The sequence below is a fragment of the Vulpes lagopus genome, chromosome 14 (assembly GCF_018345385.1).
Source record: "Vulpes lagopus strain Blue_001 chromosome 14, ASM1834538v1, whole genome shotgun sequence".
NCBI classification, from domain to species: Eukaryota; Metazoa; Chordata; class Mammalia; order Carnivora; family Canidae; genus Vulpes; species Vulpes lagopus.
This window is the reverse complement of record NC_054837.1, coordinates 11,154,183-11,171,912: the sequence shown is the minus strand read 5'-3', so window position 1 is coordinate 11,171,912 and position 17,730 is coordinate 11,154,183. Positions and strand designations below refer to the sequence as shown.

Sequence of the window (17,730 nt, the reverse complement as noted above, 5' to 3'; positions counted from 1 at the left end):
GTGCAGCCACTCTGGACAACTGTATGGAGGTTCCTCAAAGAGTTAAAAATAGATCTTCCCTGTGACCCAGCAATTGCACTGCTGGGGATTGACCCCAAAGATCCAGATGCAATGAAACACTGGGACACCTGCACCCCGATGTTTCTAGCAGCAATGTCCACAATAGCCAAACTGTGGAAGGAGCCTCGGTGTCCATCGAAAGATGAATGGATAAAGAAGATGTGGTTTATGTATACAATAAATATTACTCAGCCAGTAGAAATGACAAATACCCACCATTTGCTTTGATGTGGATGGAACTGGAGGGTATTATGCTGAGTGAAATAAGTCAATCGGAGAAGGACAAACATTATATGGTCTCATTCATTTGGGGAATATAAATAATAGTGAAAGGGAATAGAGGGGAAGGGAGAAGAAATGGGTAGAAAATATCAGAAAGGGAAACAGAACATGGAAAACTCCTAACTCTAGGAAACGAACTAGGGGTGGTGGAAGGGGAGGAGGGCAGGGGGTGGGGATGACTGGGTGATGGGCACTGAGGGGGGCACTTGACAGGATGAGCACTGGGTGTTATTCTGTGTGTTGGCAAATTGAACACCAATAAAAAAAATTAGTATTACAAAAAAAACATTGAAGAAATTGTGGTAGGAATTTTGAATAAGTTGAGTTAGCAATAAAAAAGAGAGAGAGAGAGAATGATGTTATCTGTGACTTTTTGCAGATGTTCCCCTCTAGTTTGGACTCCTAGTTTGGACTTTTTGGATTTATTTTTTTAAGAAATGGATATTGGATTTCACTAAGTGCTTTTTCTGCATCTATTAAGATGATCATGTGATTTCTGTCCTTAATTGTGTATGTGTGTGTGTATCTATCTATCTATCTATCTATCTATCTATCTAATCTATCTATCTATATTGGTATATAACATTGATATATTACATTGATTCATTTTCAAATATTAAACCAACTTTGCATTCCTGGAATAAATTCCAGTTGGTCATGGTATATAATGCTTTTTTTTATGTAGCTGGATTTGGTTTGCTGATATTTGGTTGAGATTTTCCTTCTCTATTCATAAAGGATATTGGTCTATCGTTTTCTTATGATGTCTTTGTCTGGCTTGGATATCAGATAATTTTGAGTAAAATTAGCCTCATAAAATGAGTTGGGAAGTGTCCCTTCCTCTTCTATTTTTCAGAAGAGTTTGTGAAGGACTGGTATTAATTATTGCCTGGAGACATTTAAGGGTAGATATTCAGTTGGATAGAAGGGTCCAGAACTCAAGAGAGAGGATGGGGCTAGACACCGATTTGGAGGAGACAAAACAGTGGGCAGGCCTAGCTAAGAAGGGAACCTGCTAGAGGAGGCCCATAGCCAGGTAGGTGAGATTGTGTGGGAGAACAGGAGGAGAGAGCACCTAGACAGAGCTGTGAGAAACACGAAGGTTACTGGTCATGTAGAGAAAGAGGGTTTTACAAAGGAGACCAAAGAGAGTACAGCCAGATTCTTGAAAGGAAGCCCAAGACAGTGGCTATGGGAAGGGAACATCCATACTTGGGCCACAGCATGGGTCAAGAACAAAGAGCACAGGGTCTCGGCAGCAAGATGATCAGGAACCTTGGCCAGTGACTTTGGCCACAGCCCTTTGGTGAGGCAATAGAGGAACCAGCATACTATGGGTTGAGGGGAGATGGGTACATGAGGAAGTAGAGGTCTTCAAGCACTTGTTTTACTGAAGGAGGAAAGGTTTCCTCTTTAGGTGCCTGTTTTAAGAATGAGACTTACCTGAAATCCCAGCTGGGCTTAGCAGCCAGTCCCTTTCAGAACATGAACATTTACTTGGGCTAATCCTCTAATTCCAATGATGCCAACTTCTCTGTTTCTTTTAGGAAAGGGAAAGCCCCAGTCACTGAAAGAACTATAAGAAGGTGCTCACTTGAGGATTCTGGTTATGCTGATGCTATTTACTCTGGATGGACTGGGCATCGCATAAGCCTGGGAGGTTCTGTCCCATAGGAAATACTGCTGTTGGTTGGTTCTATACAGAGGAAAACCTCATTTGAGGCAGAGAGCCTCAAAAAGCTCCCCTCCTGAGCTTTTCCAACAGAAGTCAGGACTGGTTTGAGAACTAGCATCCTGCCAGACCAGATAGGGAAGGCTGGCAACAGTTAAAGGGTCCCCGAGCCTCCTACCCTCTACAGCCTGGATTTTCCTCCAACCCCTTCAAGCTCTCCAGCCTCCTTTGCCAGTTTCATTTGGGGGAGAAGAGAGGCAGGTGGAGGCCTACATGGAAGGCTGGTCAGAGAGCTGCTCCAGGGCTGGTGTAGTTGGCCTCAAGCCAGCTGGGAGCTTACTCTTATGGCTTCTCTGTTCTAGGGGAAGATCCCCGTTCTGGGCATGCATTCCTAGGGGGCCTCATACAGTGCATACTCCTCCTGAAAGAGTCCACATGGGCTGGCACTTTGACCTTCCTTCCTGCCACCCATCATGAGAGAGGGGCAGAACTGGCTAAGCAGGGCAGTGCTCAGCCACACCCAAAGGCCTGGTCACTCAAGTGTCTAAAGTTTGGGTAGTGCCTGGTCCAGCTGTGTTCCTTCCCCCAGTATAACTTCTGCCCTCTCCTTTTCCCTGGAGAGCTCAGCCCTGCTCTCTACCTTCTCAGGGGACACTTGGTCCCAGCAGAGAGCCAGGATATCACCCTTCTATCCCTGGGCCTTGGATTTAGCCCATGCCTCCTCACCTGGCCACCATGACCCAGTCCTTTGGGGCTGGGTGCTTCCCCTTTGCAGGAGAGAGGGGAGATGTGACCACACTCCAGGAACCTAAAGGGCCATTCAGTCCCAAGATAAAGAGATTCAGCCATTTATTAGGTGGGGAGCTTATTAGGTCTGGCCTAGCAAGAGGCTCAGGGTTTCCACTCGATGACTTTGATAGCAGTCCGGGCTGCCCGCCGCACCGCCTCACTGGTGTCTTCCTCGAGGGTGCGGAAGACGGGCACGTGAGATCGCAGAAACTTGCGGCCCTCAGGGGTCTCGGCCAGCATGGTGAGGGCCTTGGTGGCGTTCAAGCGTGCCTTGCTCAGGGATGAGCACAGCAGGTTCAGGAGCGGGTGGATGGCTTCTGCATCCAGGGCAGCATATTTCCCTGTGGGCCACCAACACCAAGTGTCCCTCAGGGGGCTGTCTGTTCCATCTCTGTCACCTCAGCCCAACCCTGGCCTCTGGTCTGTGTGGCTGCAGGAGAGGTGCCTTCTCTCACTCCCCTGTAGGCCCTGACACCTTCCTCTGGCCCTCCAGCCCCTCAACTGGCTTCACACCACCCTGATGCCTGTCCTGCAGTCCAGTTCTCTCAAGGAAACACACAAAAATTAAAATCCAATTGACGTGGCAAGTATTTCTGGAATACCTGCTCTGTGCAAGGCACAAAAACTCATAGGTCTTTCCCTCCTGATCCTTACGGTTTATTGGGGGATGCAGACATTAATCTGTAAAGGAGATGCCCCCTCCTTAACCTTTGCCACCTTCCTGCTGCCCTGGCCTGCTAAAAGGCCAGGTGATTGCCCCCTGCTCCCAGCTTCCTACCATGCTCAATGCACTCTGTGTGCTGAGATCCTGGTGGCCGCCCTCTGCCCTGCTGTTTCCCGCTGTCCCTTGGGTCAACACCCAGGCCCCTCCCAGAGGAGGCTTGGCCGCTGTCCTGTGCCCACTGCATTCCATGTTAATCCAGTAGGTCATCAACCCTTTGCCACTCCTACCAAACTGTTCTCCAGAGGCTGAGACCTGAGGGCCAAGTCCCCACCACCCAGCACAGGGTCTGCCCCATGGCAGGGGCGTGGGGACCCTTGGCTGGAGTGCCAACTTTGTGAAAAGTGGCCTCACATCCCAGCTGTTGCCTGGACCTGTGGTCACCTCTCTGGTCCTCCAAGAGCTCCCACAGGAAGCCCAAGCAAGACACTTCACTGAGTATGCCCTGTCTGAGCAATATGCGTACAAGAAGATGTCCTGCCCTGGAGGTCAGCATCCTCACTGCACAATCAAAAGGGGACTGTGGCTCTGGAAAGGCCCCAACCTCTCCTCCTCTGGTATGTCTCAAATACCACCATTAGTGTCAAGTGGGGAATGGCTGAGAACCCCAGTTCTGGGGGACTTTGCAGCATGCTGATTGAGAATCAGAGACCCAGTCAGTCCTCCGTGGAACACCAAGAAGGCACAAGGCATGGGGCTGATGCAGGCATTTGTGGGCACAGGGAAGGATAGACAGCTTTCAGAGGTCACGTGGGATGGCCTAACCTGGCCTCCAGGTGAAGAAACTAACCCCAGTCATTCCTGTGGCCAGGACTGGAGGACTTTGCATGGAAGTCTGACTGTTCCCCAGGTGGGAGAGGTCATCTCATACTCTTATTTGCTCCCCACCCCCACCCATTGAAAAAAATAATTTCGATAAAAAAAAAAAAAACACCATGGAAGCAAGGGCTCCAGTGTTTGCTTAGGTTTTAGGATAACCAAACCAAGGATGGCAAACTACATAATTAATCCCAGAATCAAGGCTTACAAGGGGCCTGGGTCGGAAGCAGGAATTCCAGGCCCAGGGAATAGCCTGGCATGAAGGGACAGAGGTCCTAATGGGAGTGACCAGGGAGGGGCCACAGGTAGTCCCCCCATGGCCAGGAAGAAAGAGGGTAGAGCATGGGCCCAAACTTGAAGGGACTTCAACAGCAGGCCAGGAAAAGTATTTTGGTAGGGCAGGGAAGGGGCAGTACTGGGATGTTGAGCACAAAATGAGCGTTCTGGAAAGCTTGCAGGAGACCCCCACTGCCCAGTAAACTACCGCCTGCATAGGAGATGCACTTGGCCAACAGGCCACCTCACCTTGGGTGGTCATCGTGGCATACATGAGGGCCCCGGCGGCATTGGCCTGCACCTCCTCCATCTTGTCCTTCAGCAGGTGCACCAGGATGGGGATGACGTCATGCTGCCACACCTGGTTCTTGCCCTCCAGAGGGATGCTGGGCCAGAGAGGGGACAGCTGTGTGGCTTCGCTTGGCAAGGAGGTGGGCAGGGCCGAGGACTACCCCAGGGGACACCAGGAGTTTGTGTGTTGGGACCATCGCTGGTGGTCTGGGCCTGGCCAAGGGGTGCCAGGGTACAAGAGAACACTGGTGTGAGGTTTGGGTCTCACCCCCATGCTGGGATGACCTAGGAGCACAGCTTGGGGCCACTGAAAGCAAAATCGCAGAGAAGCCAGGGGCTGATGGACCCTTGCCCTAAGGTAATACATGAAGACACCAGACGTATCACCCCAGCCCCAAAATGGGGAGCAGCAGGGCCCAGGGGTGCGACCCACAGGGACACATGTTTTGACTCCATGCAAGAGCCAGAGCTGCCAGAGATGGGCTAAGACCCAGGAGCTGCACCAAGCCGCCAGGGAGACATCCGTGCAAATCCACCCTCATGGGAGAGAGGTTGTAAGTCACTTCTAATCCTGGCACTGTGTGAAGCTGTGAAAATAAATGTGATGGACTCCCCACGAGCTCCCTTTGGGAACTTGATCAAAGATGCAGAGTCCTGGGCCATGCCTGCTGGGATTCCATGTGTTTGTTCATTCCCACGGCCAGGGCTGACCGAACACTGTGGCGGACCCTGGCCCAGACGCTGAGGCCAGTGCAGGGTTGCTCTAGCTCAGCACGACTGACACTGGGGCTGGATGATTCTTTGTGGTGAGGGCTGTCCCATGCATTGTGGGATGCTAAGCAGCATCTCCGGCTACCCGCCCACCCCTCGACACCAGGAACACCCTTCTCCCTCAAGTTGGAACAACCAAAAATGTCTCCAGACAGTGCTGCCTGTCTCCCGGGGGACCAGAGCTACACCGCGCCCCCCCCCACCCCCATTTTGAACACCTGCTCTCAAGCAGCGAGCAGAGCAAAGTCCTGCCATCAGGAATTCCCCTCAAAAAAAAAAACCCCTCAGGGGTGACAAATGAAACAGCAGGGAATGGTGAAAAGCACAGGCAGGCCTGGTGGAGGCCGTCGTTGTCTAGAATGGGTATGGTCCTCAGAGGCTTCACTAGAAGGGGACCTCTGAGCAGAGACCAGGTGGTGATTGGTCTGGAGCAGGGTCCCGAAATCTCCATGTTCACAAGCTCCCAGGGGTCTGGATCAGGGGCCACACTCACAGAAATGCTGGCCCGGGTTTCTAGAGAGAATCCCAGCTGGAGAGACAACCAGGGCCCAGGGAGGCAGGAGGTGCCAGGACGAAAGCAGGTGGCCATACCTAAGGCATGGACTTGGGGGGACAAGGGACCATCGTCCTGGGGAACCGTCTTTGTCTGGGATCACACACTGCCTCCCTTCCTCCCTCCCAGCTCTGAGGCATCACGTGCTCCCTCAGGTTCCAGGCCAGGATTTAAACTGTGATCCCCTGCGACCCTGGGTTGCCAGTGACTGGACACATTATGCTTCTGCTTCCTTTCCTGTAAAAAGTAATCAAGCACCTTCGGTGGAGGACTGCCGTTTGTAGACAATGCCTGGCACCTACAGAGCGCTTAGTGACTGCTATCACCGCCACACTTCTGTGTTTGCCTTCTTCACGGGGAGGTGGGCGGGGGGGGGGGGGGCGGGGACCAACCACCTCATTTTATCCAGGACTTGGGGGCTTCCTGGGATACAGGACTGTGAGTGCTAAGCTGTCGGGCCAACAGGACAGAGGCCCCTGCCCAAGAGGACAGGGTCCTCCTTCCACAAGGCCCAAACAGGCTGGGGCGGGGAAGCCAGCCCTGAGGTGGATTCCTGGGAGCTCCAGGGCAGCCTGGCTTGCTGCGGGGCTGGGGGTGCTCAGGTGCCTCTCTGAGCCTCGGCAGAAGTGGAAGCCTGGGGAGCCAGCTGCTCCTGCCCTCCCTGCACTGTCCACCCTGTCCACGAGGGCCGGGCTCACCTGACCACAGTGAGCATGCAGGCAGCTTTGCTGCGAATGTCATCATTGGTGCTGAGGAGCTTCTGCTTCAGGAAGGGCACCACGCGGTTACTCAGCGCCTCAGTGGCATCCTCCAACAGGCAGGCCGCCAGTGTGTCCAGGAGGAGCCCTTGGATCTCTTCCTCCTCCCTCTGCAGCTTCCACACCAGGGAAGGAATCAGGCCGCTGTTAACAATGCCCTGGGCTCCTGCGGGACAGGAAAGGGCACAGAGGGTGGGCCAGTCCTCCCTGCCCATTCTGGTGGCCAGTGGGAGAGGGGAGTCCTGCAGAGCTGGTGGGGGACGGGGGTTGCAGATGCCCCTTGCTGCCAGACCCTGGAGCAGCTAGCTGGCCTGTGGATGACAAGCTAGGGTGGGAACCATGCGGCCCTGGAGGACCCCCAAACTTTGGTCACCTATAACTGGTGGCGGGATATCAGCCTTCAACAGGTGCTCAGGAGCCTGCGGAGCAGCAGCCATCCCTTGGAGAGCACAACAGCCACCCCTGCAGGGCCCAGGCACAGAAGAAAGTCCCTTCCCTTTGCCTCCTTGCACCAGAAGGAAGGTGGCGGGGGGAGGGACAACCAACCTCCTCCTTCTCACCCACGACATCTTTAAGCCACTAGAAACCCCAGGCCAATCTGGCCAGCCTTTGGGAAAGGAAAAAGAGCCAGGTATCAGGCCTGAGGCAGAAGTGAACAGGCCAGCATCTTACAGACAAAAAAGAGCCGTGCCTCTAAACAAAGGAGATAGGAAATCCATAGACTCTTGTGGTGGTAGGGGGGGTGGGGGTGGGGGGGGTGTCTCAAAAACCTGCAGGAAGGGGGCTCCGCACAGCTGGGGCACCAGGCTGGGAGAAGGTGGTGAGGTAAGGCTCCCCAAGGATACGTTCCCCCTCCCTCCTTCCAGCTCCTCCTCTCTTCCTGAGGGATGTCTGGAGGGGAACCCAGAACCAGGCCAGACAGCCCTCCTGAGGGCCCCAACTCCCCTGTGTCCAGAATTGCTTCTGAAGCAGCCATCAATGGGAAGTGAGCAGGCCGGTGCTGGGGAGGGCAGCCCCCCGCCCCATGCCCCCAGCCTTCCTCCTGGCCCTTTTCCTGGCCTCCTCTGTGGCCCACACCACCCACCAAGAAGGCATATATATATATATATATATACAGCCCCCATGGAGGTGGCCACCAGCACCACCTCTCTCTTCCGCCTCCCCAGCTAAACCCTCTAATTTACCCTAGAGAGACAAGTAAACAGGTTAATTAGCCTAAAGGTCTCTAAGTGCCAATTAGCACCAGGGATTTTGTCTTTGAAGACATCACCCCAGCCTTCCTCCCTCACTTCCTGAAGACATCAAATGGCAGGTGCCCTGGAGTGAGGGGGATGGAGAGGCACAGATGCATGTCCAGTGGCTCCCAGTGTCCCTGACCAGCTTCTCATTGGGGTGTCATGGTGGAGCAACTAGCTCTGCCCCATTCTCAGGATACTCCTGACACAGGAAGAGCAGTTGCCCATTGCTTTTAAGGGCACTGCACTTCTTAAGGCTAAATCCACACAGATTTCAAAAAACGCTTAGCTTGGACTCCTAAATGTATCCAGCTGTGTGACCTTAGACAAGTTATTCTACCTCTCCTGAGCCTGGTTTCCTCATTATGGAAACCAGCCTAGTGGGTAGGGAGTTGTGCAATGCCAATGGGTAGTAGGTGAGAACATGATCTCTGTAAAGAACTATTATGGGAGACCAGAATGCTTGGGCCTAGCATCCTAAGGAATTCCACCAACACTGAGACTTGGTTACAAGCAAAGGCCTGTGGGGTGAGGGTGAGAGGTGAGGTGTCATGTACAAAGACAAAAGCTGCACAGTCCCTGCACTGCAGGAACACAGCCCCTCTCTCCCCTTCAGCCTCTCCCTCCCCATCAGGCCATGGCTGGACCACACACCTGGCCTTCGGCTCTAGCTCCACTGTGCACTCAGGCACCTGCCCACAGGCTCCCTACTTGCCCCAGCCATGGGTCCAGCTCAGCTGCAACCTAAGGTGGAAACCCTCTCCCCAGCTCACCATGGAGAGGTGACAGTTGGACTTTGCAAGGATTTTGCTGGCTGGAAAGATTTTGCATAGAGGGAGAAGGTTCCTGGCTGGGGGACACCTGAGCAAAGGCCCCGGGACGAGGAGTTTGCACGTCATCAAATTGGGGCTTGGTTATGGCCTCACTTGCACCTAGGTCTGGACTTTCCAGAGACCCCTTCCTCCCAAATGTGTTGCTGGGCACAGGCTGGGGGGGGGGGGAGGTAGAGTTAGAGAGTCGAAATCAAACTGCCAGAGGTAATCAGCTCCACTACTCCCTCCCTGGGTGAGGAAACCAAGGCCATGAGAGGCAATTCAAATGCCTGAGGTCACACAGCAGACAGGGGCAAAGCCAGGGCCCTGAGCTACTTGGGTTTTCTCAGGCATTTGTCTCGGGCTTCTACTCCTAGAAATGCTGAGCACCAGGACCCGGGTTCATTCTGAGACAGAGGGAGAAGATTAAAAATAAAACGCGTGCCGGGTGTGCCTCTCTGCTCGTTCACTTTGCTTTTCAGCTAAAAGGAGAGTTGCAGGCCTGGCTATTTATAACTAACCCAGATCTGCAATGGTTTGTTCAAGTTGGGACTGGGGGGTTGCACAGACCCCAAGGAAACAAACTGGAGAAACCCACTCAGCCCCACCACAGCCTGAGAATTGGCCAGCGGGGCTTTGGAGAGCAGGTCAAGCCGGGAGAAGAGCCAGACAGGACGGTGCTGTTGCCAGCATCCAGAGACTAGCAAGACACCACCACCCCCATCATCGGGGGGTGGGGAGACCAGCGGCAGAGTAGGCCAGGACCCGGCACCACAACACAAGTTCGTGCGCATGTAGAACGCACATGGAATTCCAGGGTCCTAGGGACTCTGGACTTGAAGGAAGGGAGGCCCAGGGGAGCTGGACCTAATGGGGCCAAAGGGCAAAGGCATGAAGTATGGGGCATACCTGGGGAGGGCCCCGGGTCTGGCATGGCTGCTGTGCCGCGATGGATTCAGTGGTTGAGCCAGAAAGCTCCACCAATCCCTCCAGAATTGAAGGGACATGATGCCCATGGCACAGAATGCCCTGTGTTTGAAGTTTGGTCATTTCCTGGAGGATGGCCTGACACCACCTACAGAGGCCACTCCTCAGCCATCTGTCCCTGCTGGATTGATGAAGTATGAGGCTCAAGCACCAGGGCCTTCCTCTTTCCACCACAGGGCCCCAGCTGTTGTCCTGGTCCTGTTTTTCCGGCTAATAAGGACTGAGGATGGAGCATCTGCATCTCATCGGGACCCACCTGTCCAGCATTAGCCTCGTGTGGTCCCTGTGCCCTGAACCACTGGCACACAGACCCCCCCACACCTGTGCCTACCTTTGCTCATGGATACACATCCCTGTCCTGAGTTTACGTGGCTTCTCAATGGCACATGACATGCCTGACCCCAACTTACCTCTCAAGACCCTGTCTTACCTTCCTGAGGAGCCAAGACCCTCTACTCACTGGTTTTCCGGCCACCTCTCCCACTGGTCCTCCATCTGCTTAGCAAACACTATCCTTCCTCCAGCATCTCCTCTCATGCGGGCCTCCTTGCCCCCCCCCACCAACTCTGCCCCCACTCTGTCCCTCTGTCTTGGCTGCAGCCACCACATGGCCCTCTCCTGGCACACTCTGTCGCTCAGTGATCCTGCAGCCCTACGCTGAACTCGGCTTCATGGAGAATCTCTGCTTTCTTATTTTCTGAGGGCTGACCAGTTGACATTTTTATTATTTGATTCTGCGTATTAGGACAGCATACATTATGGGACCATGCGTACTGCAAATAAATATGAAACAAAAACTTGTCATCCTCCTTCTCAAATTTAAGAAGCAAATCCTAAAACTCTCCAGTGGTTCTTAGGCTGACATCCCCAATCTCAGAGAAGGGCCATTAGCCGGTACAAACGTCCCCACTCCAGCCTTGTATCCTGGCACCCACACCTGCCTGCTGCCTCCAGCCACGCTGGTCTTCCATGGGTTCCTGCAAGGCCTCATGGCTCCTTCCTGCCCAGCACCTTCCCCAACTTGGGATATGCTTCTCTCTTGCCCTAGGTCACAGGCCACTTCCATCCTGCTGTCTCTCAGTGCCCAGTTCTTCCCCTGCCTTGCCACATGTCCCTGGGGCCCTGGTGGGTCTCCTCCATGGGGCCTCACACAATTGTAATGGTGGATTATTGCCCCGCAGACAGGAAGGTCTACCAGGCAGCGCCGGGCGTGTCTAAATCCCAGAACTATCCCTGCGCAGAGGAGGTCATCAGGAAATGATTGCTGTATGAAGAATTACAATCATTGGTGGCCGCCAGGGTCAGGTGAGGCAGGCAGTAGCCAGCCCCATGGGGCTGCTTCATGGGCTAGCCTCTGATCTCACGCGTGGACTGCTGCAGAGGGCCAGCCTACACTAACATCTAGGTTTGCCCCTGCAAGCAACTCCATTCTGATCCCAATCCTATAACAGAACTGCCCTCGCCCATCTCTAAACATGTGCCCACGTGTATTGCCCCTCAGCATCACTCTCCAAGGACAGTCTATTAGTGTCTCCCTTGACAAAGAAGGAAACTGAGGTTCATCCAGGTGAAATAGCCTCCCCCCCCCAAAGGGTGTACAGGTAGCAGAGCTGGGTCTGTGCTTTCCCCCCACACCCTCTCACCTGGAGATCCACACCAGGGCAGGGCCTGTGCCCGCCATCTTCCTGGTATCACGTGAGGCCACTAGCTTTTGAGTGGTCCTGGGAGCAGAAGCCCAGTCGGGGGGTGGTTTGAAGGCATGCACCCAGAGGAGCCCCTCCACTTTTAGCCACCTTCCTTTGGTTCTCACTGGCCACCTCCAGCGAGATTCACCTCAGGATGCCCATCCACCAACATCTGTCCTATCCCTGACAGTTTAGGTAACTTCTTCACAGGTTAGCCTCATGTGGTCCCCGTGCCCTGAACCACTGGCACACTGACCCCTCCCACACCTGTGCCTACCTTTGCTCATGGGTACACATCCCTGTTCTTAGCTTACATGGCCTCTCAATGGCACATGATGTGCCTGATGCCGTCTTACCTCTCAAGACCTTGTCTTACCTTCCTGCGGAGCCAGGACCCTCTAAAGACTCACTGGTTTTCTGGCCACCTCTCTGAGCATGTGTCACAGAGTAGGTAGTACAACAGTTTTGGTCTCACAGCAGAGGTAACATTCCCAGAGAGGTTATGGAATAATGTTGCAATGACACAGTGCCCAGCCTGCAGAACCAGGCCCCCAGCCCTGACTTCTGACCACAAACCTGGGCTGGGATGACCACCCAATCCGCCTCTGTCAACAGTCAATTCCAGTGCTTCTGCCCAGGGTGGGGTGATCCCAGTAATATGACCATGAGGGAGTAAAGTGATAAGGAAGGTGTTGGTGGGGAGAATCTGCACTTTTACCAGGGATGCTCTAGAATATGCAAAGATTCAAGTTACAACGATGGCATTAATGTCTTTGCTCTCTGGCCCAAGTCTTTTAAGCACAGGAGTGAGGGGCTCCTGCCTCTGATGCCCACAGATGGGCTCCCCCCTAAAATTGAAGGCAGAATTTGGCAGACTGGCTCAGGTGCATTTCACTGAGCATCCGATGCCTTCTACCCTCTATCAGCTTCCCCAAGGCGGCAATAGGGGATCCTGGCCTTCACTGAGCCGGCTTCCTCCCACCTCTTTGATGTGGGGGGACAGATCCCGGGCCCTTCTCCCTCCCCTCCTCCTCAAGGCAGCCTTCTGTGGCCAGGATTGCCAGAGGGGGGACCCTGAAGAGCCCCTACACATGGGGGGGGGGGAGCGAGAAGCAAAGATGACTAATGTCCCCCCATCGCTGCACTAACCTCACCGGTGTAAACCTTTAGGGTTTGCATAGCCTTTCACACGTTCTAGCAGATTGTCGCGACAATCCAGGGAAGCAGGCGCCACCAGCCCCAGTTTGCAAAACAGGCTCAGAGGGGTCAGTTGGTTGCCCAAGGTCGCGGGACTCAGAAGGGGCCGAGCTGGGTTCGAATTCAAATCGGGGGCGCAGAGCGGGGGTCTGGGGCGGGGGCGGGGTCTGGGGCGGGGGCGGGGGCGGGGGGGGACGCGGTCTCGGGTCTGCGAGAGGCGGCCCCGCACGGTCCGCGCCGGCTTCGGCCGCAGCCCGGTCCCTGGGCCGCCGGCGCGGGCAGCGCGTGCGGGACTGCGGCGCGCGCGGAGCCGCGGCCCCGCCCCCGCCCGTTGCCATTGGGCCGTACAGGCATCCGTCTGCCGCGCCTGCCAATGAGAGGAGAGCCGGCGCTCGTGGCGGGGCGGCAGCGCCCAGCGCGTGGTCACCGGCCGGCGCGCGGCTCCCCCGCCCGCGGTTGGCCTGGCAACGCGCTGCGCTCCGGCTCCGCCCCCTGCCGGCGGCGGCGCGGCGCGGGGCGGGCGGACCCGCGGGCGGGCGGCGGGCGGCGGGCGGCGCGGGAGGGCGGGCGGAGGGAGCCGAGCCGGCCGAGGGTGTGCGCCGCCCGCGGTCCGGTCACGTCCCCGCGCGGTGCCGCCGCCCGCGTAGTGCGGAACCAGGGCGCCGCGGCCCGCGCTCGCCGCCCCGCCCCGCCCCGCCCCGCCCCGAGCGGCTCGGCCGGGGCTCCGCGCGGCGGCCCGGAGGTGAGTGAGCGGACCCGCGGCCGCGGGGCGCGGCGGGCCCTCGGGCTGGGGGCGCGGCCGGGGCGCCCTCCCCACCCCCACCGGGGCCCCGCCCGCGCCTTTGTGCTGGGGATGCGCCCGGGCGGGGGGCGCCGGGGAGCGGCGGGAGGGATGCCCGGGCGGGGATGCCCGCGAGGTGGGCAGGGGCGGCCGCGGGCCCGGCAGGTGCCGGGAAGGGGCGCCCCGGGCCGAGGGGCGGTGGAGGGGGCGGCCGCGGGCCCGGGAGGTGGGCTGGGGCTGCCGCGTCGGGGGCCCTCCCCTCCGCCGGCGGTGCGGAGCCGCGGCCGGGCCGGGCGACCTGCGGGAGGGGCGCTGCGCCGGGGTCTCCCTCCCGGGGGAGCGGGGAGGAGGCGACCCGGGCGGCTGCAGCGCCGACGCGTGGCCTTGGCCGAAACCGAGGAGCGGGCCCCGGAGGCCTGGGCCCGGGGCCGGGCGGCTCGCAGTTTTCCGTCATCGGTCTTGCAGAGAGCAGGTTCCTTGGAGGCATTTAGAGCAAGAGAGGAGTATCGACCTGCTGCGATTGTGCTGTGTTCCTGGCTCAATATTTTTTTCCCTTAAAAGGCGGTGGGGGTGTTGGGGGGTGTGGGGGGAGGGGGAGGGCCTCGGGGCTGGGGCTCCGTATCCTGCGGGAGATCCAAGGGGGCTCTGCCTGCAGGGCGGTGCTGAGCCTGCCTGGGTGATGATGGCAGGAATCTGCCTAGGCCGAGAACTGGGGTTCTCTGTCACAGGAGAGGAGAGGATGGGGAGGCAGTGCGAGAGCAGGGTTCCCTGGAGTCCCTGTCTCAGCAGGGAGGGACCCGCCTGGTAGGCAAGGGCTGCCTGTTTGGGTGAGGCAGCCCAGCCCCTGATGGGCTCCCTTCTGCCCAAGTGATTTCCCTGCTCTGAGGACTGAGTCCTGCTGCCTTGGGTTCTGTCTGGAGGAGGCTCCTTGGCCAAATTCAATTAAACAAATATTTACTGAGCATTTGCTCCCCCAGAGCTGGCGCTGAGGTGGGAGTGGACTGGGCCTGCCCTCCTGGGACTGACTCACCACCCCCCCAGGGGAGGAATGGCTCTGCTCAGATAACCCAGCCCTGAGTGTGGGTGCCGGGGCGCTGGAGGCACCTCAGAGATGATCTGGACTGGGGTTAGGTGGGCTTGTGGGCCAAGTGACATTTGAACTAGAGCTTGAAGGACAGGAGCACAGCTGGGGTGGGCACTGTGCTGAGAGGAGAGAATGGACCAAAGCACAGAGAGGGCACTCAGGCAGTTGGGGCTTGGCAGGATGTGCTTGGGAAAGCATAGGTGGCATGGTGGGAAAGGTGGGTGGGGGATGCACAGGGCCTGTGGGAGCGGGGCCAGCGGAGCACCTCATTGCTTGTTAGCTGTGGCTGTTCCATGGAGGCCGCGGTTTCTTCCTCTGTGAAAGAGAGCACCTCTGGGACCTGGGAGCTGCGGTGGGCCTGGGGACGAGCTTGAGAGACTCCAGGGGGCTCCTTGTGGCCCAGGACTACTCTTCCAGGCACCTTGTCTCATGGGCAAGGCGGGGATACTGGGTAACCAACAGCCTGGCCCCTTTCCTCACCAGGATGGAGAATGATATTTAGCTGGTGACTCTGTCTCTCTGGGGCGTGGACGTTTGTGAACATCCCAAGGAGGCTTGGGAGCCTCCGTTTAGGGGCTGATCTAGGGGCTGATCGCATGGGAGGCTCAGATGAAGTGGTGTGCCTTCAGCATTCCTCATGCTCCGAGACAAGACGCAGGCATTTGGTTTAAAATTCTGGTGTGTTCCTCTAACAGACATGGATTTTCTGCGACAGGAGGTGTATAAGACATGGTCCCTCCCCCTCAGAAGGCCAGTGTCACTTTCTGCCCTAGATCTGCTTGCTTGCTCGCTCTCAGGGATGTTTTCTCTCTTCCTCTGAAGGGGCTGTTTGTTATTCATCTGTATAGCATACCCTGCGGCCCCCAAACACACACCCACTTTCGGCTTTTGGCCAAGGCCCATGTTGCCCCAGTGAGAGCAGGGCCTGTCTGCCCTCATGGGGGCACGGGCTATGCCAAGAAGGATGGAGCCGCTTCACCCTCGTGCCTGTCGCCAGTCCACATTCTGGGGACCAGCTGTGGGACTCTAGATTTGGGACACAGAGTGAATCCCTCCCTCTACCCCCAACTTCTCAGCTCTTCTGTTTCCTGGAATCTCAGGAATTCTTTGGTCCAGATCTCAGGAGCTTCTAGAGTGATTCCAGAAACTTCTGGGTAACCAGGTGGTCCTGGCAAGGCTGCCCAAAGTCCCCACAGGAGGCCAGTGGGATGGAGAACCAAACGGTGGCAAGGCTGGCCTGACACTCAGGGCGTGGCCTGAGCAGCCTCAACCTAGCTGTGTGGTTTTCTCATGTGCACACGCACATGATGACAGCATGTGCCGGCCGTGCCTTCCTTCCCTGGACGTGAAGATGTGGCGCTTGCTAGCCCTCAGAAGACCTAAAATGCTGTGTGGCTCTAGGGCATTCTCGTGGCTGCTGACCGTGGCTGGGCTTACAGGAACTCTGGAAGAGATAGATTAGCACACTGCTCTCCCACAGCCCCAGGAAGGAAACCTGGGGTAACTGAGCCTCCAGGCACAGGCCTGCAGGCTGTGGTTGGCTGGAAAGAAGGCCAAAGGAAATGCATAGAGGCATCAGGACAGATGCTGAGAATCAGCCCCAGCGTGCTTGCCTGACATAGCTTAGGCACACAGGGGACTGACACGGGAAGGCCCATCCATACTCCCCGAGTTCAGAGGCCTCCAAAGACCTTGGTCAGCCTCTGGCCCTGTCACCCCCGCCCAGCCCCATCCTGACTGAGCTTCTTTGTCTTCACCCATAAACAGAGCCAAGCGTTCCCTGCCCTGTCCCCACAGCATCCCTGCACAGGTCCTCTCTGTGCATTTGGCCCCTTTACACACGTCCGCACTGGCAGAGGAGACGCTTCACAGGAGTAAGCTGACAGGGACTAACCACAGGGACCATCTGATGGCTCCTGGAGCACACAGGAGATGTCAGCTCTCTGTACAGAGCCTGAGGAGACGGAAATGATTCGCACATTCATTCATTCCTTTGGCTGACACTTACTGGAACCTGCCAAGGTCTCGGCACTGTGCCAGATACAGGGAAATGGCAAGGAGCAGGACAGACGCAGGGTCGGCCCTCATGGTGCTTGCAGCAGACCCAGGGAGGCTGGCACAACACCTGTGTGGCTGGCTGCCAGGTAAGGTAGGCGCCATGAAGAGAACTGAAGAAGAGAGTGGGGACGGGGAGGGCCAGGAGGCCGCTCTGTATGGAGGGGCCATTGGCACGGTGCCGCAGAGAGAGATGGGTAAGTTGTGACCCATGGGGAAGAATGCCCGGAGAGGGGATGGCAGGTGCACAGCTACCGGGGGCCCCACCAAAAAGCCGGGTAACCAGAGCCCCACAGGGGGAGGTGGCTTACGGAGCAGGTCAGGTAGGACTGTGTAGGCCCTGGTGAGATGCAAAGCCCTGGGGCGTTTGGAGCAGAGGAGAGACTCCGCTAATTCCACTGTTAAAAGGCCTGTGTGGCTGACTGCCATGGGGGCAAGGCTAGAGGGCTGTGAGGGGCTGCTGAGCCAGGGCAGCATGAGCAGTAGGAGTTAGCAGGAGTGGTTGGAGGGAGATTTATTTTAAAGAGGTCCTGCTGACGGAGAAGAGGCAAGCACAACTCTGGAGGGACGGCAGTGGCATTGGCAGAGAGGGAAGACTCGGACTCCCTCATGCGAGGCAGGGAATTGGGAGTTGGTTTGGCCGCTGGTAGATGTGGCCATTATGTGGTGGTCAGAAGGGAGAGTGAGGCTGGAGGTAGAAATCTGGAGTCCTTGGCACCAGTGTGTGGAAGCCAGGGACTGGTGAAGGTCACTTGGGGATCAAGGGTGGGTGGGACCAGAGGACCTGGGTCAGACCCCAGGTCCCTCACCCCTCAGAGCATGAGCTGAGAAGGAGTTTGCAGAAAGGAGAGATTGAGGATTGATGAGCAAGTGAGGTGGGAGCATGGTCTTGATGGCAATGT

General features: G+C 56.7%; 2 protein-coding genes across 2 annotated transcripts in view; one reads left to right on the top strand and one right to left on the bottom strand.

Moving 5' to 3' along the window:
* Positions 1-2,894: 2,894 nt before the first annotated feature.
* RSPH14 (radial spoke head 14 homolog) overlaps positions 2,895-17,730 on the bottom strand; it is a 77,404-nt gene continuing 62,568 nt past the window's right edge. Inside the window, exons 5-7 of the mRNA XM_041729553.1 lie at positions 6,933-7,158; positions 4,869-5,005; positions 2,895-3,144 (exon numbers count right to left, since the gene is read on the bottom strand). Coding sequence (XP_041585487.1) covers positions 2,906-3,144; positions 4,869-5,005; positions 6,933-7,158 — 602 coding nt within the window. The 3' untranslated portion in view covers positions 2,895-2,905. The remainder of the gene's footprint in view (positions 3,145-4,868; positions 5,006-6,932; positions 7,159-17,730) is intronic.
* The window catches only part of GNAZ (G protein subunit alpha z), a 51,055-nt gene continuing 46,815 nt past the window's right edge, over positions 13,491-17,730 (top strand). The window contains exon 1 of the mRNA XM_041729550.1: positions 13,491-13,650. The gene's annotated coding sequence lies outside the window, so the exon portion shown is untranslated. The remainder of the gene's footprint in view (positions 13,651-17,730) is intronic.